Here is a 24,470-nt window from a genome sequence, read left to right as displayed (position 1 = left end):
GGATCCAAGGTGGAAATAGAGCCCTCCTGATCCTCCATCCTATCAGAGCCAGGGCTGGATGATGAGAAGGACAGACTTGGAGAATGTGGGAGCTGCAAGAGACCTCACAGTGACAGACTCAGTCTCATGGGACAGCCACTGGCAGAGCCAGGCCCCGACTCCAAGCCTCTGGACTCTTAGTGCATTGCTCCTCCTGGTCAGTAAGGAGAGCAGATGTAAAAGAGCCGTCATATCACAGGCACACCACGCGGAGGGGCCACTTCACCCTCACGCTGCTAATGCCCTGCTTGTGTGTGTGGAGTGGAGGGCAATGGACGAGACTCTGGTGGGCACCGGGGAGCCCTGTGAGCATCTGAAAATGATGCAGTTTCCCGGTGCTGCACTTTTAGGGCAGCCTCCTGGACTCTATGCTGCACTTGCTGTGGGCCACCTACGGCAGCGTGGAGTCCCCTAGCCTGAGCTGGCCCTGACCACTTACCGGAGAAAGAGAACGGATTTCCGTGGCCACCGTCTGTGGGCCTGGGATCATGGCAGCTGCCCCCTTCCCGGACTTGACACTGTTCTCCTGGGGAAACAATAGTGCTCAGATGGCCAGGTCTCAGGTGGGCGGGCCCCCAGGATGGCCGGTGCATGTGGCCACATAGCTCTCATGGCCACAAGGTTGAGTGGTGACATTAGAAGCAGAGAGCTGAAGGCATCATTCAGTTCAGTCTCCTCTCACTTGTCACCCACTCACTCACATATTTACACACTTCCTCATACACTCACTCATTCAACAAACATTTACCGAGTGCCTGGCATTAGGGACACTGTGGTGAACAAGACATGGTATCGCTCTCTGGAAGCACTAACAAAGGAAGGAGCTGAGACATTCAGGTTCTCCTCTCGTCCCTGCCACGTCCTAGCCACATGACCTGGGGGCAGAGCCACCTCCACTCTCTGGGCCTCATGGATTCACCTATGGAAAGGGACCCCTGTAATGTAGGTTCATCAACGGTAACACACGTCCCACTCCAGTGGGGGATGCTGATAATGGGGGAAGACTATGCACATATGGGGGCAGGGGGTATATCGGAAATCTCTGCATGTCCCTCTTAATTTTGTTGTGAACCTAAAACTGCTTTAAAAAAAATAAAGCCTTAAAATTTTTTTTTTGAAAAAGGGATCACTACCCCACTCCCAGATGAGGCTAACAGAGGAGAAAGGACTTTGCAAATAGAAATCCGTAGGATAAATATAGGAGTATAGGCTGGCTATTGACATCATAATAACTACTGTTTTCTGAGTACTTGCTAGGCGCTAGGTATTATGCTAAGGATGTATTATCTCACTTCATCCTCAGAACAACTGCAGGAAATTGTTCTGATAGTCCTGTTTTACAGTTGAGAAGCCAGAGGGCCAAAGATACTAAGTGGCTTGCCCAAGTCCCCCTGCAAGTTAGTGACAGAGCCTGGATTTAGATCCATGTTCGTCAGACTCCAAGTCCAACACGCTCCTGCAACACCACTCTGCCCTCGGGATTCTTGCCCCTGAGGCAGCTCTCCTGGTCCTAACTTGGATTCTAACTGCTAGATATTCCTGGAATTGGCCCTGGACTTACTGGCCCACATCTGGGAAGGGGCCTGGCTGCCCGCCTCTACCTCCCACTTTCTGCACCATCTCAGGGCTCAGCCTAGTCTGTCCAGGGGCCCAGAGCTGTGTCCATTCTCCAGCTCCCCAGATACTAGATCTGGATCTCTGCCTGCCAGGAGATAGGTGAGGACAGAAACCCTCTGCCTTGCCCCTGCCTACCTCCGATACCTGCCTCAAGCAAAAGCAGTCAGTGACCTGGTTAACCTGGCATCCCAGCTTCGGAAAGAGCCACTAGCCCCTTGAATCCTACTGTCACTCTTGGCCATTCTCCCCTGAAGCCTCTTCTTCTCCCAGTGCTCCCTCTTCCCCAGGCGAAGTCTCACTTCCACTTTCTCATTGAAAACAGAGGCTACTAATGGAGACACAAGTCTTTCAAAACAAGGTGCCATCTGCTCCATCTGACTCTCCTGTATCTTTGGCCAGTCCTCTCTCCTGCCTCAAGGAGGAGCAGCTCCTCTCCTGGCCAAGGCAATGCCACCATTGCCACTCTGGACCCTTCCTCCTGTGTACTCAGGGCTCTCCTCTCTTGCTACCCTCTCTCTGGGCCCCCTCAGACACTCAAGCCTTCTGCTGCCTCATCGAGGACATTGTCCCCTTTATCTGTAGCCCAGATCTTTCTCGAACCTTAGACCTTTACAACCAATTGTCTCCTAGCATTTTCCCTTGGAAATATCCCACAGGCACCTTAGACTCATCAACTCCAAAATGGAATTCACTGCCCCCTCCCATCTCCCACACATACCTGCCACTAAGGAGCGCTCTCCTCCAGTGCTCTCCGTTTACATCAGTGCTTCCCAGACTTGGGGGCATCACTTGGAGGGCTTGTGAAACCACAGACTGCTGGACCCCGATGCAGAGTTTCTGAGTCAATAGGTCTCAGGTGGGGCCCAGAATTTGTCTAACAGGTTCCCAGGACCGCACTTTGAGAACAGCTGGGCTAGTGAGCAGCATCACCAGCCCATCTTTCCCTCTGTCACCTGAACATTCTATCAACAACCAAATCCTGCACTTTCCTCCCTCCAGGTATCCCTTAACCCGATCTCCCTCTTCAGCATCCACCTCCTCAGACTCTGGCCCTGCCCCAGCCCCTGAACTAGTTCTACCAAAGGCATGTGGGCTCAGGCCACTGTCTGTCTCCTTCAGGGCTGGATTCACAGTGCCTGGCACAGCACTTCACACGGCGGGGGTGTTCAATCAATACTTGCCAAAGGAGGGAAGGAGGGAGGAAAAGAGGGAAGGAAGGAATTTTTGCTCCAGTCATGTTCCACACAGGTTGCTAGAATAATCTTTCTAAAACACAGAAACACATGTTTGATGACATCATGCCCCTACTTAAAATATTGAAGTGATGCCCATTGTCTCCAGGATGAACTGTGAACTTCGAGGCCCTTCAAGCCCCGGCCCAGCCTTCCTTTCCAGCCTCTTCTCCCCCTGCTCCTTCTTCACACACTTGACATCTCTCTTCACTGACCACTTGCCTTCTCCCGAACACTATGCTTCTTCACATCCTTGCCTTTGCACCTGCTGTTGCCACTGCCTAGAATGCCTTCTCCTATGATTGCACCTTAATTTATCCTTCAAGCACAGCTCAACTGTCACTGCCTAGGTAAAGCCTTCCCTGGTCCCTCTTGGCAGGGGTGTCACCCCATACCTCTCCTCCCTTTGCTCCCTAGAGGGCATGATTACACTCTTCTATGAAGGCAGGAAAAAATAATAGCAGCTCACAGTTACAGAGTGCTCACTATGTGCCAAGCCCTCCTCTAAGGGCTTTGCATATATTTTCCTGGTTCATCTCACATCAACCCTTTGAGGGATGTGCTATCATTGTCCCCCCATCCCATTTTACAGAAGTGGAAACTGAGGCTTGGAGAGGTTCAGGTAACTTGCCCAGGGTCATCCAGCCAGCAAGTGGGAGAGCTGGGCCTTGTTCACCACTGTGTGCCCAGGACCTAAACAATTAAATGTGCCTGTGATTATTATTTGGATGAATGAATTCTAGCAGGCAGTGTGTTTTCTTTGACTCTGTATCCCCCTACTGGGCAGATTAGTAGAGACTAATAAATCTTTTTTGGAACAAATGAATGGATGGATGGATGGATGGGTAAATGAATGACATAACTACCTACTCACCATAGCACAAATTTAAATTTAGCCCTACAAGCATCCCAATGCCACGCCATAAAGGATTGAAGAGAGAGGAGGAACTGATCGACCAGTGAAAAGTGTGTGAGCTGCTAACTGGTTTGGCTTTATTTGTCTTAAAATCTCTGTTTACCCAAAACCTACCTGCTGGGTAGTCTAAATTAATGTAATTCTCTTCCTATGTGTATATCAGGGGTTTGGCAAGAGAAAGCATTTGAAAACAGCTTCCCAACAGCTTGAGACAGATTCTGCCCGGGCCCTGATACCTGTCCCTGCCCCAGCCCCAGCCTCAGCCCCACACGGCAGCTGGTGTTCACAATGGTCAGGGTGAGGGAGCAGAGCAGAGTAGTTGAGATGGATAGTGGGGCTTCTGGAGTCAGAATGCCTGGGTTTGACCTGGCACTACCACTTATTGGTTGTGTGACCTTGGGGAACTCACTTTACCTCTCTGAACTTCGGCTTCCTCATTTGTAAAAGGTGGAGAAAAAAAGAGCACCCGCCTCACATTTTTTGTGAGGACCAAATGAGATCATCCATTCAAGGTTCTCAGCACACTGCCTGGCAGCAAAACCTGTGTGCCAAATGCTATCCACTCTATGTCATCCTTAAAGGATCTGATGTTACTGGACTCTCTCAAGAACCTGTGAACCAGGCAGAACGGGGATTATTCCAATTTTACAGATGAGGACACTGAGGCCAAGGACCTTCCTCCATGGGTCAGACAGCAAACAGGTAGCAGACCCACAGGGTCCCTTGGGAGATGGTCCAAAATCCTGAGCTTCCAACTTAGGGTCACTACACGCCAGCTACCGACCAAAGCAAGGAAGTGGCCCCAGACACAAGAACATGATGGGTCTTCAGGAAGGACTTTCAGGCACAATCCTCATGTGTTGTCAATAATCAAATACCACCACCCTCCCTCTAGCCTTGCCGTGGCTGAGATGACTCAGATAACCAAGACTCAGCGATTCCACCTCTCACGTTATACATTTTGGAAAACTGACGTCTGACTGGACATCCTGTGACAACTACGGTACCAAATAATAAAAGTTTAACTGTATGTCTCCTGCCAGATGCAGTGAGGCCAGATGAGGATTTCCTGTGGGTTGTTAGCTTGTGTCTGGCCCTTTCAGGGGGCGAGGGGCTGGTCAGAGAGGGAAGCCTCCTGGGTCCTACTTACCATGGTGGTTGATATGGTCTCCGTGGTGATGGAGGGAGTGGTTGGCATGAACTCCTTCCCCCCTGGGGCAGTGCCATCAACCTGCCAGCCAGAGGAGGAGTCATTAGAGAGAAATAGAGAATGTGCCAGACACACCTGCAGCATCCGTTGCCTGAGCTCGTGGCATTCCCAGTCACAAGGAGACAGGCTGTGTGAGTGAACACGCACTCAGGGCGGGGGGCGGTCCACACACAGCCCAAATTACAGAGGGGCCTCACAGGTCCTCCAGCCTATTTCAATCATCTTATTTGACAAAGGAAAAATAATCCCAGACAATTGAACAAATTCTATCTGAACTCCAATGCATGTATTCTTTGACCTAGTGATCTCATGGCTAGGAATTCAACCTTTGGATATAAACTTTGAAAACTTTGCCAAGAAGTATGAATAAGAAAGCTCACTGCAGCACTCATCATTAACTGTAAAAGACAAAGACGACCACAGGTCCATCAGTGGGAGATGGCAAGATAAACGAGGACCCACCTCCCAAGGGGGATAAGAAGAGTAAGTTTGGTCCTTACACGCCAGCATGGGGTGATCACCAAGATAATTATTTTTAAAAAGTGAGGTATAAAAGAGAACCATCTCTTGTGAGTAAAATTTTTAAATGTCTAGAGATGTAAGTATATATGTTGGTATACCCATAAACTTTTTTCTGGGAGGAATCACAAGAAAAATTTCATTTTGTTCTATTTGAATTTCATAACAGTGAACTTTTTTTCTTGTTTTGTTTTGATGTCAATAAAGATTACAGGGCTGTGGGATTTGGGGCTATTTTTAGTTTTCTTTATACTTCTCTGTATGAAAACAAAACACACGTTACTAAAACACAACAGGCCAGAGAGGGAAAGCAGCTTGCCCGAGGTCACACAGCTCATCAGAAGTTGAAGAGTCTTGACCGCTACACTAACAGCCTCATAAACCCATATAAATGTTATAAAAGTGAAAGAAAAAAATTCTGGAAATGACAGAGTAGCCCAAATTACGTTGGTTTATGTCTTACTTTAGTTCTTGAGACAAAGACTGGTCTCCAGGGCAAGAAAGCCCCAGGACTGCAGCTCTTCTGGCCAGGAAGAGTCAAGAGGTCATCGATCAGACCCACAATCTCAACTTTCAAAGTTTAAAAACCACAAAAGGAACTTAGGAAATGTACTATACACAGTACACCTGTGTCTATTTATGACAGCTTTCTCTAGGGTACCAAGTATGTTTCATCGTGCTAAGACAAACAATTTTTTCTTTTTTTCACCTCGTTCATTTGCCAATCTGATGTGGAACCCCCATGCATAAAAAAATGATCCAGTGTGAGCCATTCTGCCTAAAGCTAGATTGGACTCTCTCCCTTGTCTCTCCCAAAGCAGCCCCTGGGACACCTCAAGAAACCTCTCTAACTCCTTCAAGCAAACTGAAAGCCATGATCTAATCCACTAGCCATTAGTCCTAAAAACACTCTGAGGAGGATGGGGGAGACACGATCATCCTCATTTTATAGATGGGAAAATGGAGGCTTTAAGAGGTGTGGCCTGCCCGGGACAGGAACCCATTACACGGCCCACTCCCAGAGCTCAGCGAGGACAGTGAAGCTCAGGACAGCATCATGGTTAAACGGGAGCTCCAGGTGAGCAAAGTGGCATGGGTTGGCCAAGGGGCTTGGCCATGGTGGAGACCCCAGCCCCAAATGCCCAATACCTATGCTCAGGGAACACTGGAAGGCACAGGTTACCTGGCTGGTGTCCACAGTGCTGACTCTGGTCTGCAGTACAGCCTCCGGCTCGATCTTCTTCCTGATGGCCAGGCTGCTGACAGTCATGGTTTCCGTTTTCACAGGCTGTAGGGAGACGAGCAAGAACACTCCATAACTCAAGCCCCATTATGACTCCTGCTCACAGGCAACTGTGGTGTAGGGTCAGCAAGTTATCTCCCACCCCTGCAGCTGGCCAAGTCTGGAAGGGTATGCAGGTCAGGGCAAAAGAGGCATGGTGAGATGTCATAGACAAACAGCCCAAGATGGGGGTAGCCAGAACCACCCGCAGCACCTAGACAGGCCTGCCCATGACCCTGCAACCACAGAACCTCCTGATGGCTACATGCTGTCTTTTAGGCTACCATTAAAAGAACATCTACTATTCAATTAACATGCTCTGTGCTGGGCCCTACACTCAGTATTCTCCTTATGTACATAATGTCACTAAATCCTGAATGACTTCAATGGTTATGCCACCACCTCCCACTGGCTCCATTTGAACTATTCTTTAGAGCAAGAGTCATACACCTCGCAGCCTACAGGGGCCAGGCAGGAGATGTAAACAAGTAAAGTGGGTTTGTTGGGGACTGGGATGAACAGGAGAGCACATGGGGTTCCACTCAGGTTTGGCCAGTGGTGGCCATGGCCTCTGAGTGACTGGATCATCTGATTTTTTAAAATGATACAAAGATTCAAAAATTCCTGGGTTTTATATTTAATGTCCTGATTTTTAAAACAAGGTCAAAGAAAACCTCTGGTAGCCAGATCTGGCCTGGGTCCACAAGTTTACAACCTCTACTCTGAAGTCTTAAATTAAATGATCCGTTTCTTCTGAGCCCTAGTTCATGGCTATACACACAGCAAATATTAACATATGTGAACTGAACGAATGAACACAAGCTAGCTTGTCATCTGGCTGGGAAGGTGAGAGGGGATTCTTATAGATAGCTGTAACCCTAAGACCCAGCCATTCATTCAATTAATCATCTCTTAGTGCCTGGTATGTGCAGGCTTTGAGAAGCTGCCACCTGGTAGGAGAGCAGACTTGTCAACCACTAACCTGACTGTCTGGGATAATGGTGGGAGCAGAGCACTACAGAGAAAAGGGGCTATGGAGGGAGCAATACTTCTGCCCAGGGCGGTCAGGAAGGTATTTGCTAGGGAAGTGATAGCTGAACTTAGTCCTGGAACATGACAAGTTTGCAAGTCAGAGAAAAGGAGGAAAAAAATCTATCCAGAGGGTATAGCACAGAGAGAAAGCCAGAGCGGATGAACTCCTATTTCAATGCCTGGAACATGGGGGAAAGGACAGTGCGGTGGGAGGGAGGCTGAGGCTGGAAGAGAAGAGGGAGCAAAGGAATAACATGAACAATGATCCTCTGACAGGAGGACACAGAGCAGAGAGGCCCAGACACAGTCTGTCCCTGTGTCCCACTCAGTGACATTTCCTCTTCTCTAGGAGTTTCCACTGCTACCCCAAGACCCCAGGGCCAGATGGATTTAGACTGCTGCCCCTTCCCCAGGAAGCCCAGGCCCCAGGGAGAGGAGCCTGAGCCAGGATCAGGAAAAACCATCCAACTTTCAGACCAGGCCGCAGGAGCCCCTGCGAGTCCATAAGCACATGCTCTCTGCAGGTGCCATGCAACGCAGGTAGGGAGCGGAGGAGTCGAGTAAGATTAGACTGACCTCAGGCAAGCGATAGGGTCACAGGGTTAAAATGCCAAGGAGTGCAAGTTAGGGGTAAACCGAGATGGCAAACATGCGGGCACAGAACCATGCTGTTCTGCAGAGGGGCAGTCATGCAACATGAGACCGAGCTTCAGGCTGAGGGACTCTGGGCTGCAGGCTGGTGGCTCAGTCTTCTCACAGATGGCCCAGGGCCCTCTGAACATGCAGTGCCCGGTGGGCCCGGGTCTTGACGAAGCTCCACTGTACCTCAAACTGGGGCATATCCAGGGTAGAGCAGGCCCCTCGATCCGGGCTGTCCTCGATGCCCCCTGACTCGTCATCCTGACCAGGGCCCCCCTTGTTGAGATCCCGGGAGAACACCAGGCCCTCAGGTTCCGAGTCGCTTTTGTCTCGGTCGAGCTCAGGCAGGCTGCGGGAGAAGTCTTCGAAGGCGCTGCCATGGTAGTCACCAATGACTGTGAAGTCGACCTCAGCCTCCAGGCTGGACGTGGAGCTGACTGTGATGCTGGAGCACTTGCGCTCAATGGCCAGGTGGTTGTCCTTCAGGAACACTGCGTCCCTCTCCTGGTCTTGGTCCTCATCTCCTGTGTCACTCTCTGGGGCCTTGGGACGTGGTGGTTTGACTTTCTCCTCTGAGCCCTCCCTCAGCCCTGCTCTCTATGGCCAGATAAAATCAAAGGAATGGGGTACGGGGTAGGGAGAGAGAGAAAGAGAGAGAGAAGTCAAGATGGTGAATGACAGAAGAAATCTTGGGGCCATGTCGATGTCCCAAATGGAAGAGCAGGTCAGGAAACGAAAAACACCCCAGAGGGTTCCTTGACATCCAAACAAACTTAAAAAAAAACGAAAACTTCTCAAGAGTGGGGGCGCTCTTTTCCGAGGGTCTCCTACTGATGGCAAAAGCAAGTACAAAGCAAACATCCTGCCAGTTGGTCCTGGACAGGAGGCCCCATCCAAGGTTTGGATCTGGGAACTTATCAGAAGCAGCACTGTGCGCAAGGCAGGGATGGGAGCCCAGACCCCAGGCCCACCCGTGCAGGCCAACATCGAGAGACAGAAACCAAGGAGGGAGACCCAGGGATCAGGGAAACCCAGGAGGGGGAGGCAGAGAGGCTGGAGCCAAGAGCTTTGAGGAACAAAGAGGAAGCCAACATGGTTTTGTCAATTCCACTGAGTCTCTGTGGGAAGGGTCAGCATCGTCTAGAGGGAGGAACAATACGGGGTAATTCCTGGGAGCTGGGTGCTACATCGGTTCAACCCTGAGCTCCATGAGTGGGCTGGCAGGCAGGCCACGGAGTGGAGGTTATGGTCCCATCAGTGTAATTGACAACAGCAGGCCAGGGAAATGCTGGAGGGGAGCCAGCAACTCTTGTCCGACATACATACCTCTCAACTGGCCTGTCAGGGATTAAACAACACATGTACATTTTTGGCTGTTTCATGACATTCTTTTTTAAGACCAATCTAACACCCACCAAATATTTTTAAAGTACTTGGCTTCAGGTTCTAGAGATTCAGTGTGCTTAGAGATTCACTTGCTAAATGAGCCTCCATTTAGCCAGTTTCTGGAAGGTTGAGAGGTGTGAGGAAACATTCCAGACAAGCCAGAGTTGAGCTGCCACAAGAGGCACTGCCAGAGCAGGTGGGGATCTAAGGCAGCGATGCACCCTGGCCAGGCGAAGATGACCGGGTCATCAGGGCACCGAGGGGCTGCAGAGACCTGAGGGCCCGAGGGGCTGGTGCATCTCAGGCGCCCTCCCTTTCCAGAGGGGTTCGCTGCTAAGCTGGTGACTCGCTTCTCTTCCCTGACTGCATCTCCGGATTTGTTCTGGATTAGAGAAGATAGTTAGTCTTAAGGAGGCAGAAGGAACTTGGCACTGGGATCAAGAGGGAAACAGAAGTGAAGGATGGAAATCTCTGGACTGTCAGCTTTCCCAAGGCAGGAGAACCAGGGAAGGGAAAGGATGAAGGAAGATCGCTGGACAAGCCAAGCAAAACAGGTAGGAACCCAGCAGGTGGGGACAGCAAGGCAAAGCAAGTGTGTAGTTTGCTGGCAGTGGTGCCACCTTTTCCACTGGGGCTGTGTGACCCTCTGGGCACCAGGTCACACCAAAAGCCGAGGGTCTTTGTGGCTAAGCTAACATGGGCCAAGCAGATGAACCCATCATTCTGCCTGGAATACACTCAGGCCCGTTTAGGGAAAAGAACTCATAGGGATGGACAAGCAGCCTCTGATTGCAATAATGACGAGGGGCCACTGAAACATGCTTCTACAGAGCTACGCAGCATGCGGTCAGCTCCCCCGGCTGGAGGGCAGTGGTGGGGGACAGGGTCTCACGTGGCCAGTTCCCCCAGTAACTTCTTCCAGCGTAGTTTCACAGCCTGAATCGGGGGACACGAGCTGGAGTTCCATGCCTCCTTCCTGGGGAGATACGGCAGGAATGCCCTGCCTGAAGTGTCTGGTTGCTGGCTGTATCACCGAGGAATGTGTGGCTTTGGGGCCGGCAAAGTCCCCCGGGGGCTGGAGTTGGATAAAGCCCAGGTCTAAGAGCTTGTTCCGCTGCTGCTCCACCTGACCCGTGGAAGCCTCTGAAGACAACTCGTTTGGAAGAGCCCTTGTTTCACCTTGGCTCACTCGGCGAGTGGGTCTCACTCCATGGGTCTCAAAGATGCGAATTTTGTTGGCCACTGAGGTCTTGCTAATATCTTCTAGGGAGCCCTCTTGGCCCCCCGCCTGGAAAGAGGTCATCTCCTTTTGCTTCCCTGAAGGGAACACCAATCCCAGGGGTATGGCCCCCTCAGCTTCTTCAGGGACAACTCTGGGCTTTCTGCTGGCAATGGGAGGCGCTCGGCACTCCCCTCTGTCCGGGGTCACAAACAGCCCTACTTGGTCCTTGGGCTCCGGGCTTTCTTTGGGAGGATGGGCCTGTTTGAGAAACACAAGCGACTTTTCTCCAAAAGGATCCATGAGCTGCGAAGGATCTCCTGACTTATGAGGGGCTGGGCTTGGAGAAACTTCCTCTGGAGCTGCCTGAGCTTGAAAGGGACCTGGGGAGGCAGGGAGGTGGGTGATCACCTCCATCTGAAGAAATGCTGAGGCTCTGCTGTCCTCCATTGCAAGTTCTCCTGTTTGGGTGTGAACCAGTCCCCTGTCTTTGGGCAGGACGTCGCCTCTGTCTGGTTTAGCTGGCTTCCTGACATTGTCAGGAGAGATGGCCCATGGAAGGGCGCAGGCCGGGAGGTCTGGGTTCACGTGCCCTCCTCTGTGAGGGGAGTGATTCTTCCATCCCACTGGGGGGCTTTTTTCAGCCTTTTCCATCAAATCTCCACTCTTGGGGGCCTCTTCCTCTGAGGCCACGGTGGATGCTGAGTGAGTAAACTGTCCTTCTACCCCCCACCTGGCTTCTTCCCAGGCCTCAGCAAACGTCTGCCCTGGAGAAGTTTCCTTACTGAGCTGCTCAACAAAGGCCTCCAGGTCATCCAGTCTTCCGTGTTTCTTGGGAGGTCCTGCCCCTTCCTCTGAGGAAGGTGAGTGGACTTCATCCTCTTCACCAGTGTTCCTGCAGGAAACTGCAGCAGAGCCCCACGGGCCTGAGGAGTTTAGCTCAGAGCTCTCTGCGAGCTTCTCAGAGCGCTCTGGCCTGGTCTTATCTCCAGGAGAGGCATCCATGTGCTCTTCACTCTCCTCCAGGGGTGGAGGGAGGGCTTGGTCTTCAGAATCTTTCTCTCCATAGCTTAAATAGAAGCTCCTCTCTGCAAAGGAAGTATCAGTTTCATCACTGGAGTCAGCTCTGGCTTCCACGTCAGCTGGGTCCAGCAGAAATGACTGGAGTCCTCCCCTGTCAGAGGCTAGAGAGAGGCCATCCATCTCTGCTGGCCTGGTCCCTGGTGTACTGGGTCTTCCACCAGCCTGGAACTCCCCCAGCTCCTTCCTCAGCTCCGTCTGGCCCTCTTGCTGACCACCGGAGACATGGCGCATCCTGATGGTTGTCTCTCCAGTGCCCACTTGGAACCGGGAGCCCTCAAGGAGCTTTTCTGCCAGGGTATAGCCTACAGCCAGAGAAGCCCCTCCTGGGCCATCCCTGGCCCACAGGCCTTCCTCCCACACAGACTCAAAGTCTTCAGGGCTTGCAATCATTCTTCCTTGTTGCTGGGTGTTTGCTCTTCCAGCTCCCACCATTACTTCTGTGGCCACTTCAACTTTGAACTTGTCCACCAGGACGTCTACCTTGGAGAGTCTGCCATCAGCAAGGATATCTGTGAGGCCTGCCTCCCTTTCTTCCTGCTGCGTGGTAGTCATTTTTAGGAGACTGAGTTCTTCTGGCCTAGTGTACTCTCTTTCTATAAATACCCAATGCTCTGAACCCTGTGTTTCAATTGGAGCAAGAAGAGTTAACATAAATATCAGGCACCTAAAGAACGGGTCCCTTCTTCACTCTGCAAGGGACCAATCTACCACCAAAATGTCAACATGTCCCCAGAACTGGCTGGGAGAGGAAGGCATGACAATGCTAGTCAGCCTCATCTAGGCTACTTTTCCCATCAAGGCACCCAGCAATTATTTACGCCCCTCAATCACCACCCCAACTTGGTGAAATGGGATGGGGTCTCATGCCCTCCCGGTGTGAACCATGGGAAAATGGAGATCCACGGATAGGCAGGACTCTTTCTCTTCTAACAATATAACTGACACTGTCAGAGGGGAAAGTAGCTTACGTCACATGGAATCTTTGAATGTTAGAGCCAAAAGAACTCCTAAGACATCCTCCAGTCCAATCTCCTCATTGTGCAAATGGGTAAACTGAGGCCTGGAAGAAGGTCAGTGACTTACTCGAGGTCACAATGGATGGCAGAGTCAGGAAAAGACGGCCTGATTTTTGATGCCTGAGATCCTTGCTGACTTATCTCACAACCTATGGAATATGGGTCCCAACTGCAATCTGTCAAGTTGAGGGGAAGCACTGAGTTAAGTTCCACAGGCCACAGCCTGAAATCTGACCTTTCTGCAAGAGCTTCCGGGGAGGAAAGAGATTAGAATGAAAAATAACAAACGGCTAGCTCCAGAGGTTAGTGCCAGTCACCACAATGGCTTAAATAGCTTGCATCTTGTGGGGTTCATTCCCAAAGAAATAGATACCAAGGCTATCCTTGGAGAATTCTAACAAAATCTACAGAAAGAGTGGAAAAGGACTGACCAGAACACATCACGGAAGGAAAAGACCTAAAGATCCCAGCGTCATCATGGGTCAAAAGCACGCAACAGTATAGACTGTTGAACTGTCAACAGAATAGCCCTTTACCTCCCTCAAGAGCCCTTTGAACAACGCTAAGGAGGAAATGAGGGACTTCTAGAATCATTAAAAAAGCAAGAAGGCCATTGGGATTTTAATCTTCTTGCAGCCACAGAATACGTTCTCCACACAAAATCTTCTTGGAAGTCTAATAAGTAATACAAATACAGGGCTCCTCTGTTCAAGTTGGAGGCCTGGGCTGTGCTAGTGGCCTGAGGTACCTCCCCCCTTTGAAATCACTGCTCTGACGCAAACCCCCCATGATACAGATGTGGAAACTGAGGCCTAGAGAAGGTCAGCATCATGCCCAAGGTCAGAGAGTGAGGTAGCGGCAAAGGCAGGCCTAGGACCTGGTCTCTGACTCCAAGTTCTGTGCAGGGCCTCCACGGTAAGACGTGCCACAGACTGCTCCTGACAACTGGAGGGGGAAGGTTTATATGACCTTGGGCTCCATTTCAGGTTATGATTTGGTGAGGAGTATGTCAGATCCCAGAAGAGCTGAAGGATTCTGAGGATCAAGAGAGCATTGCAAACCCTCTTTCCTCCACTCCGTTTTAGCAAAATCTCCATGATTATCCCACAATCAAATGGCATTAAGAGACTCTCGCCGACAGGAAAGAAAGATAAAACCAAGGGGGAAGGCCCACACAAAGTCTGGAGCAGGTTTCTGAGATTTTGCTTCAGGCTGAGAAGTCTTCAGGACAACGGCACCTGAACCATCCCAGAGGGAAGTGCTTCGAGAGCCTACAGGAGCCAGGTCTCTTTTCTCTTCAGCACGTACTGACATCATCAGCCTGTCAACGATGACCAAAGACGGTCAATGAGACCCCTTCTGGAACATTCCTGCCCCAAGTCTAACTAAAAACTAGTTTCTAGAAATTAGAAGCTTAGAAATTAGGCTGAGTGGGGTGGAGGTTGGCACAATACAGAAAGAAAGATTCTGCAGGAAGAAAAAGGGAAAGCTGTACTTATATTTAGTTACTACGGGCCAGGCAAGGTCAGCCCTTTGTCTACGTTATTAAATTTAATCCAAATGGCAACCTGTGAAGCAGGTACTGTGACCCTTATTTCAGAAGGGGAAACTGAGGCTCCCAGAGGGAAGGTGACTTGCATGGATCACAGAGTGAACAGTGAGGGAAGAAGACGCTCTGCTTCTAACAAACGAAAATTCTGAAGAGAAAAAAAGACTGAACCAGAAAAGGGAAAACCTCACTGGTACCAAGGCTCTGGTGGAGCCGCACTGTCCCGGGGGGTTAATCTGAAAGTGTTCTGCCCTGATTACAGGATGGGCTACATCAGGGTGGCCCTGCAGCCATTCTTTCCACCGAGCCTGCTCAGAGCGCCCCCTGCTACCAGCTGGAGGCACTGCAGCGAGACGGCCACGAAACAGAAGCTGGGAGCAGAAGTGTCGCCACCCAAGCCACAGACAAGGAGAAAATCTCCAGCCAGGCAATTCCGCTCACTCCAGGCTGTGCAGGCCTCACCTGGAGCTCTGGGTCACATTTTGGGCCCTGTTCTTTACAGGGACCCCCAGAGGAGGGGGTCCAGGACGAGGAGCCCTCTAGAAACCTTGCCATGGGAGAAACCATTGAAGAAAGTGGGAGTATTGAGGGGAGGGAAGGTGCTCAACTCCGAAGGGCTGTCCTGGAGGAGGATGCAGAGCAGACCTAGGGAGCAGAGCATAGATCAAAGCATATGCAGAGCAGGGAGGAGAGCGAGGCCCACAAGCAGGTGATTCAGAAGGGCAGATTTTAATTCAATATGAAAACTTCCCAAAGGATGACTGAAGACAAAATGATCTGGCACTAAGAAGAGTAAGAGCCCCCTCTGTAGAAGGGGCTGGACTGACAATTTTCAGGGATGCTGATGAAGGGTGATGTTGCCCCCCTGTGCCCCACACCCCCCTCCAGTTATGGGCATCTTTGCTCTAGGAGCATCTCTGTGCTCTAGGGCATCACTATTTCTCTACCCCTGCAATGCTGCTGAGTACTGTCCAACCTCTCTCTCTCTCGAGAGAGAGAGAGAGAGAGAGACAGAGAGAGAGAGAGAGAGCTGGTACTTCTGTTTTTATTTTTACGTTGAGGAAAAATTCAGAGTAGAACTGTGATGACTTTTGTTTTACCACTCTTGTAGCTGACTCATGTCTCTTTTACAGTTTAAGCACATTTTCAGCAGCTACCAAATTTTTCTCTGGGAATTGAGAAAGGTATATGTCCTCACACATCCTATGCCAAAAGAGGAGGGTCAGAATCAGGGAGAAGGAGGTTTCGCCCAGATGATTGGTCAGTACCTTCCAATCCTGACAGTCTGTGAGGTGTTAGCAGAGAGGGAGGACGCAGCACCCCCTTCCCTGGGACTGGATTCCATGCCTGGCAGCCACGCAGGGGCACAGGAAGTTCCAAGAAGCCCTCCACCTGCTGCCATCCTGGGCACAGAAGTAATTCCCTCCTCATTTGGAAGACTTGCCTGACCAACATCTCTATAGCCCCAAGGATACGCCTTGGAGCAAAACGCCCACTTTTGCCTGCCTGGAGACCTCAACAGACCTATGCTCCAAGGGGAGTTTAGAGAAGATGGAGGCAGGGGATGGTAGGATGCCATCCCCTAACTAGCACTGCTAGACCTTACTCAGGCTTCTGAACAGAGATAAGACCTCAGGGTAGAAGGCATTTAGGTGCCATGATCCCCGATCCCAAGCTGAGAAGTCAGAAGTCACCTGCCTCAGCAGGGCCTGAGAGGAGGAGATCATTTCTGCCTCCCCTTTGAAGCCAGAGGTGACTCAGGCTGTTCCGTCTTCCCTGAATGTTTCAGTCCTATCTTTCCTGAGAAACAATGCATGAGGGAGGGACCAGCCCTTTATGGATCCCTGGGATGGGACAATCACTTGTCATAGCATGGGGACAACAAGGGCTACCCACTGCTCCCATCTGCATGGCAGAGTCTGGTCCACATCCCTCACCCCAGAGAAAGGGTTTTCTTAAGACCATTAGGGTGGTTCTGGGTGGGAGGGGAAGGAGGTGATGACAGTAACCTCAGGAGACGCTGCGAGGCTTTTCTGAGTGAACACTTCCAAGCCTGTGGCCGTCCCAGGCTCAGGTGCCAAGTCCTGCTGAGAGATGTCCTGGGTCCTCTGGGACTGCAGGGGAGGCCCAGGGCCAGAGGAAAGGGGAAGAAGGGGGGTAGGGAAGGAGAGGCAGAGACAGGAAGAGAGGGAGAGAGAGAAAGCAGGAGAGACACACACACACACAGAATGTAAATAGCCTGGCTTTGTAAATCCCACATCCTTAGGGTTTGTGGATTAGGTCAGGAAGGAGCCACACTTTGGGGGCCATGGGGCCAGAGAGAAAGGAACTGCCCCTCAGCACCACTTAGGGGCAGGAGGCCCAGGGTCAGTGCTGCCAGCACCAGGACTTTGGGCCTTTTCTCATCACCTGCCCACTCTCACGCAAGAGCTGCTGGAGCCACTTGGCCTCGATTGCCAGTCTTCCCTCGGAGTCTTTGGTTTAGGTGATGGTTCAATCCTGCAATTTGGGTCTCAGTCCCTTTTAAAAAGTTATCTTTGAAACAAAAACCTGGCTTTGGCAAATGGAAACTCTTCTTTGTAGTTTGAGGTCCCTATTTTGGTTCAGGTTCCCATGATTTCCCCTTGGCCCAGACGAGACCCAACAATGTATGAGGAAGATACTAGGAGCTCTGGATGCCACAAGCCTGAAGGATATCCCTGCCTCAAAGCCCACATTTGGATCAGGGAGTCTAGTCACCATCAGCAATGGCCCTGTGACTGCTCAGCATTTTTCAGTTTATAAAGTGCTTTTATATCCATTATTTCACTCAACCTTCCCAAAAACCCTATGGAGTGGCAATTTCAGTCCCCGTTTCGATGGACTGACTAGGCAGTGAGCTCAGAGAGGTGAGGTCACTCACCAAGGATCCAGTCCAGTCCTTGGCTATGGCTCCTCCCCATCAACCAAATTTTCAGTGGGGCCTGTAAGCCAGTTAAATGGTTCATCGCTCCAAGCTGAGCTCCTGGGCCAGACTTCTTTCCAGCAGTGGACTACGCTTCTCTGGGCAATAGTGGTGGGTTGAGGGTGGAACAGACTCCACCGTTTAAGTAAGACCCATCTTCTAGTAGTTCCAGCTATCACCAGCAGGTGGGGCACCGGGTCAGGCTGCTCTGGGGCACCCCAACGCTCCAGAGCCCAGCTCTCTAGGGCTCAGCCTGCCCTTCTCTGCAGGAGTCCGACCCTTTCAGAGGCCTCTGCATCCCATCTCACCCACTTCGGGACTGAATAGGGGCCACTCAGGTCAAAGCTCTCTCTCTAGGGCAGGAGAAGGGGGACACTTATCTCGATCACTAGACCAGCCCCCTTGGCCTAGTCCATGGGGTTCAGGGTCTTGATTGTAGCATGGTGACCACAGAAGCCCTCGGTGGATGCAGAGATTAGCCCTCCTTCCATGGCACCAGCCTTAAAGGCCCCAGAACATCCCTAACTTTGTGAATCACCAGCCAGGGAGCTACCACAGCAACCTCACTGGAGGAGGCCCTCTGTTATCTGACATGTTGAGGCCATGGGAGTGCTGATTCAATCAAATGCTCACTTATTAGATCATGGCTGCATCACCAATTTTCAAAGCATTAGAGGGCAGTATACACGCAGTTGACTCTATTCTGGTCTTCACGTGATTTGGTCTTGCTCCCAGGCTGCTGTGATTTAATAGCAAATACAATGGCCAGGGACACAAGAAAATCAGGTTCTAGCCCCTCTTCTATCAGCGATGACACTGACACTTTCCTCTTTCTGGGCCTCACCTGTAAAATGATGGCCTTGAACCAAGTGGGTTTCGAGGGTCCTCCCAAGTTTAAAACTGACTCTGATTAGAAGGTAACATGACGTATTGTTTCAAAATGAAACAATAAGTAACTCACATTGAGTACCTAGGTACTCTGCTGGCTCGTCCATGCTTTTTCTCATTGGATCCTCACAACATGCCTAAGAAGTCGGTACTTTTATTATCTCTACCTAGCGGAGGCTCAGAGAGGTTAATAACAAGCCCAGAGTCATCCAGCTAGCAGGCTGCGAAGCCAGAATTCAAACCCAGATGGTGTGAGTCTAGACCCCAGCTGGGTTTGAGCACAGTAAGCAGCAGCACTAGAGAGAAAACATCTAAGTAGAACCAGGGGTAAGAATGGCCAAGATTTAGCAGTGCTAAAAATAGTAGCTTGGGATTATAAATATAGGAATTCTCAAGATCCTATCTTTATCTCTTTTTCAATTGAGAAAGCTCATGCTTTCCACTCTGAAAGGCAGGTCGTGTGGGATCCTTTTCTGAAGCAACGGGAGCAGCTCTGATTTTCCTGGAGGACCCCTTCCCCTCTGGCAGGCTCTGAGGATCCTTCCAGGAGGGATACTCCTCCATCTGCATTTTCACAATACGCATGAAAGGGTCTGGCTACTGGATAGAACTATCGGGATTCTTAAAGTTCTGTGTACATGAGACTCGCCTAGGAAACTTGTTTAAAATGCTGATTCTTGGGCTCCACCACCAAATATTCTGACTCAGTAGGTCTGACGTGGGGCCCTAGAACCTGCACTTCTAACAAGCACCCTTTCCTCATCCTACTCTGGCTGATGGAAGGGGAACATACCAAGCTACTGTGAGTCTTTGAGTTTTTTAAGGTGGTCCCTGGGGTCCAGGATTCCAGGATTTGGTGAATTTGTCTTCCCCAGCCTCACCCACCACCCTCTGCCCACCGTCATCTGGTGCAGCAATGGGGGGAGGCATATAGGTGTGGAAGATGAGGGTAAGTCAGTACATAGCAACCTTCCCCACTCTCTTTACCCAAGGCCCCTATTGAGGGGTTCAGGGTGAGACTTACCTCATTGGCTTTCTCAGGGGTGCCCTTGGGGGAGGGGGAGGCGGGTGAGGAGGGCAGCCTGCGCTCTCGCTCCCAGTCTCGATCCCGGTGGATCAGTTTGCTGTTGGGTTCCTTCAGGGTCCTCTTGAGCTCGTTGATGCTGGCCTGGTGCTTCAGCAAGACGTCCTCTGGCTTGTCTAAGAACTAGGGGTGGATGGAGAGGGCAGCCGGGTGTTAGAGGAACAACACTGAGATGGGATGCAGGGCGTGTTGAAGATGGCAATGGTCACCATCGCTGCCCTACATCAGCAAGGTGATTCCCATCCACGACCCCATCTCACCCTCACAGCACCCCATGAGCCAGGCAGGGTAGGGACGATTAGCACCAACAGGTGCACAAAGCACTTAAGGATTAAAGAGGAGCAAAAGGTACTTAAGATTAATGAGAGGAGACTTCTGGTCCACACTGCCTGTTCTTCTCCCCTGCCTAGCTCCCAGCCTCGGAACACCCAAGTCAATTCAAACCCCACTGGTCTGGGTGAGTTCCTTCTGGTGCTGTGAGCCCACTCTTAGTCAGCACAGAGGTGACTTCCCTCTGCTCACAACCAAGGCACGGGGAGAACGCACCAACCCTCCTCACTGGGCTGCTCTCTGGCCTCCTGGATCCTGATCCCTCCCCATGGCCAAGACTTGGACCACTGTGCTTAGCACGATCCCCAGTCAAGGGCCCTCCTAGCCCAACATGTGCAATTGCTCAGCCCTTGGGGGGGGGGGCCCAGAATGCAGAGACTCCTAAAGCCAGGGACATCCAGAAAAATGGGCCCTGCTCCCACACCAGGGGTCCCACTAGGGACCAGGGGCCAGGAAAAGATTGGTTCAGCAGTCTCTGCTGTGAGCCACTACTTTTCCCAACCACCTAGGATCTTCTAGATACCTTGCGGGTACCGACTCCTCAAGAGCAGACAGGGTGAGATACAGCCAGATAGAGAAAACAGGATGCTTCAGGACGATTAGGAGAATTAGAGATCAGGAAGAAGAGAGGTGAGTCCCAACGCTGGGCATCAAAACTGAGCCAGGGATACTGGAGTCACGGGTGTGTCCCCATTAAACCACCAAGGCTGAGCTCTGGCCAGAGCAGCATGATAGAATAATCTGCCCCTAGGTGAAGGGAGGTCCAGCCTTTGCACAGGAGCCGGCAGTGACCTACTGAAGCTGCTTGTCTGCCTACTTCTGGGGGAAGCATGGGTAGGCTGGCAGCCTAAGGACCCTTAACTGTAAGCCTGTTTGAGGATTCATGTCAACTCAATTCAGGGCAAAAAATGGACAATCTCAGCTTATCATAAAGTCAGATCAGGTGATTCTGGAAGAACTACCTGGAAGGTAAGCTTGCCCTTGGACAAGGCTAGAATCTGTCCCTGGGCTCATCTCCAGCATCCGAGGATCTACTGTGACTGACCCCTAAGTTACCTCAGGAAGAAACCTGATGCTACTGAAGCTGCTTCTTTCCCTCCAAACAGCTGTCTGTACCTCCGGCATCACTTCCTGAGCTGAGCCGCCTCAGGACAATGTCTGTCTGTCAAACCTGATAGAGTTTGCATGGCGGATGTGTCTGGGCTTGTAACCTTCCATCCTGAACCTGTCGCTCTGGCTCTGTGGGAATGCACTATTCCCGAAGGTTAGAGGGTGCAGGGGAACCCTGAGATCCTTGAAGGGCCTTAGAGAAACCTAGTCCAAGTGACTTGCTGTGCGGATGGGGGACAGGGGCCTGAGGGGACTTTCCCACGACCCTCAAAGGGTCAGTAGCAGAACTGGGGCTGAAACCCAGATCATGGGAATCCAATGCCAGGCCCTTCTTATGTCCTGGCCTCTGGCCCTTTCCCTCAGGCCCAAGAACAAATCCACTTCTCTTACAGTTAAGGCTCAAATGAAGAGTTGGAGACTGTGTGAAAGAAAGGAGAAGTGATTAACACAGGAGGAAGAAACTGAGGGAAGCAACGATGGGAAGAAGAGGAGAGGGAGGAGGAGAAAAAGAGAGCAGCTTTCCTGACAGAGCTGGAGCAGTGGCAGGCCCCACCGGAGGGAGCTGCAGCTGGAGTCCGAGAAGAGGTAGACGTGCTCTCAAGTGCCTCCCTCCCCACCCCACCCCCCACACCACATCTGGTTGCCAATAGATACAAAAAAAGGTTTGAGGTGAGGACACTGGGGACACAGATGAGGTCTAGGTATGACCAAACAGTGGTGTGGGGAGAAGATGAGTCTAAGGAAGGGTTTGGGTAGGGGGAGGAGATGAGCTCAAAGAAAGCACGGAATGCCCTAGAAGAGCTGAGGGGGACACAGGCGGGATGTTCAGCAGGGGCAAGGGACAAGCATGGGGTGGTCTGGAGAGGCAGAGTGTGAAGCTGAGTAGAGAGAGGCAGGGGGAAATCTGAGCAGGGGGCTGGAGAGATGAGCTTAATAAGGCAGGGCAGGGATGGCTGGGGGAGGAGAATGGCCGGGGAACAGAGGCCAAGTTGAGGTGGAGATGGTACCGGGATATGAGCCTGGGATGGGCTGTGGGATGGTGACAAATGAGCTGGGGATTTGAATGACTGGGCAGGTAGGGACAGGTCCCATGCAGTACCTCCTGTTTGTGTCTCGGCGTGGTTTCCTGCTCCGGCTAGGGAGACGTGGAAGGAGGAAAAGGAACCAGCAGGGTCAGTAGAGCAAATAGATTAGAGATACCGCGACTGGCCTGGTCAGCAGGTGGCCCAGAGTGCTCTCACCCAAGTAGCAGAGGCCAGGGAAGCTGGGTGGGCCACCCACGGGGCAGTGAAGCAAAGAGAAGGTGCAGGATGTGAAGCAGGGAGCCCAAGGAACATAAAGAAGTGGGTGGGAGGCAAAGTGTCCACTTAGCAGGTAGGACTTGAGGGTTCTGGAAATTCATGCTCCCTGCAGTCAGCATGTGTGTTCAAGGGCCTGTGCTCCCAAGGAGGGACTGCATGATGGAAACACACTATACTCTGTGCACATGCCTGTGCACACGCATGTTGTTTGCATGTCTGTGGGTGAGGGGTGTACATCCGTGAGCGAGTATGTGCCAGTCTGAGGCCGTGCGTGCCTCTGTGAGTGTGTGCTCAGGCATGTGGGAAGGGGGCAGGCAGCAGGAGAGGATGCACTTGAACCTCACCCTTGTCAGGGCATGCAGTGGCATCTTATCTCTCGGGGCAGGAAGAAGGTTGTGCAGATCCAGATCATAGTCAAAGGGGCAAATTAGGAGCAGGCAAGAGGAAGCCAGAGTCCCCTTGGGGACAGAGTGGCCCTCCAGGAAAGCAGGGCAAAAGGACAGAAAGTGTGCATGGTGGGCAGCATGCCCCCCACCCAGGGATGTCCAGAGATTACACATGGCCCAAGGGCAAGGCCTTGTCCATGGTCCACCCCATAGCAAGGGTGCTTGGCCACAGCTTGGGACACCTGAAGGCCAAGGCCAAGGCTAGACCCAGGATCAGTCTCCTGATCCAAGGTCAGAGGGTACAAGAAAGCCAGGCTCCTACCTTTAGCTCCTTGATCTTGGTGGGGGTCCTCAGCTCTCCCTCCTCGGCCTCTGACCGCCGCCCCCCAGACTCGCCATCCTCTTCCCGCTTGTCACTGTCAGGTCCTGCGTCATGGTTCTCACTGACTGAGGCTGGACGGGAGAACTCTGCTGAAGTGGGCAGAGATGGCCAGGCAGCCATGTGAGACGGCTCCCAGGGGCACGGACAGGGAGCCAGCCTCACCACCCGCCCAACCACGCCTGCAGTGGAGTGGAGTGGAGTGGAGTGGAGACTTCCACACCCCCAACACATAGGGGATAAGAAGCCAGCGCTCAGAGGAATGAAGCAGCCTCCCCAGGTCACGTGGTGGGCGAGAGGCACCCAGCCCCAGACCCCCTCCTGATTTCTACAGCACTAGAGCCTGGTTTAAATCTCAAATCCATCTCTTCTTGGCTGTGTGACCTTGGGTAAGTTACACGACCTCTCTGGGCCTCAGTTCCTCATCTATAAACAGTACCTACTTCAGAAAACTGAGAGGAGAAACAAACAAGCTAATGTGTGTATGTATACAGAAGAGTGGCTGGCACAGAATGAGCCAGTTCAGTCAATGTTGGTCCACAAATGATGGTTTTGTTCTAGCAGTGTGGCGGAATACTCACTTGACCCCATTATTTAGCAAACACAGATATTGTGAGATTAGCTTGACTAGTGAAAGCTAAGGTCCTGAGGTTTGCAAATGATTTAGCTTCTTTATAAATTAGGGAGAATTCCAGGGGATCCCTGCAATAACATCTTTCGTGCTCTTCGGTGTTCCAAAGTACTTTTCTGAATAGGAAAGAAAGGGGTAGAATTAGTCTTTATGCCAGGCACTGGGCCTAACATAGACTATGGCCTGGATTGTGACTTGGTGGGAAAAATTGCTGGAAAAGACTGAATTAAAATGACCAGAGCACAGATTATCCTTGGGACTGGCCTAGATCAAAAGAGAGAGAATAGGGCCAGCCCCGGGAGCCTTGTAGTTAAGTTCAGTGCATTCCACTTCAGCAGCCAGGGTTCAGTTCCCAGGCACGGACCTATAGCACTTTGTTAAAGGCCATGCTGTGCTAGGGGCCCACACACTAAAAAGTAGAGGAAGACTGGCACAGAGGTTAGCTTAGGGTGAATCTTCCTCAGGGGGAAGAAAAAAGGAGGGAGAGAGAATAATTATCCTCTCTATTCATATATATTCACTCTGAGAAGTGCCCATTTATGCACATTATTTCATTTGATCCACACAATCCTCTGTGTTGATGGCTAGAATGGAAATTACTATCCTCATTTTACAGAGGATAAATTGAGACTCTGAGAGGGCAAAGGTCCCACTGGTGACCTTTCAGTGAATCAGGAC

The 24,470-nt window shown here is 51.4% G+C and overlaps 1 protein-coding gene across 50 annotated transcripts in view; it reads right to left on the bottom strand.

Annotated features, from left to right (window-relative positions):
* Positions 1-24,470, bottom strand: part of EPB41L1 (erythrocyte membrane protein band 4.1 like 1) — a 118,221-nt gene that overhangs the window by 11,967 nt on the left and 81,784 nt on the right. For 7 of the 50 annotated variants that reach the window (XM_023626489.2, XM_023626488.2, XM_023626487.2 and 4 more), the window contains 10 exons: positions 23,105-23,253; positions 22,195-22,230; positions 19,596-19,778; positions 16,749-16,853; positions 10,765-12,792; positions 10,147-10,254; positions 8,673-9,083; positions 6,717-6,821; positions 4,955-5,035; positions 479-565 (listed from right to left, as the gene is read on the bottom strand). In XM_023626489.2, the coding sequence (XP_023482257.1) occupies positions 479-565; positions 4,955-5,035; positions 6,717-6,821; positions 8,673-9,083; positions 10,147-10,254; positions 10,765-12,792; positions 16,749-16,853; positions 19,596-19,778; positions 22,195-22,230; positions 23,105-23,253 (3,293 nt within the window). Of the gene's footprint in view, positions 1-478; positions 566-4,954; positions 5,036-6,716; positions 6,822-8,672; positions 9,084-10,146; positions 10,255-10,764; positions 12,938-16,748; positions 16,854-19,595; positions 19,779-22,194; positions 22,231-23,104; positions 23,254-24,470 lie in introns of those variants that run through there. The other 43 variants (XM_070247620.1, XM_070247625.1, XM_070247619.1 and 40 more) reach the window with 23 other exon arrangements.

This window comes from Equus caballus, chromosome 22 (assembly GCF_041296265.1).
Source record: "Equus caballus isolate H_3958 breed thoroughbred chromosome 22, TB-T2T, whole genome shotgun sequence".
Classification (NCBI taxonomy): Eukaryota; Metazoa; Chordata; class Mammalia; order Perissodactyla; family Equidae; genus Equus; species Equus caballus.
This window is presented reverse-complemented; position numbering and strand designations above follow the sequence as displayed.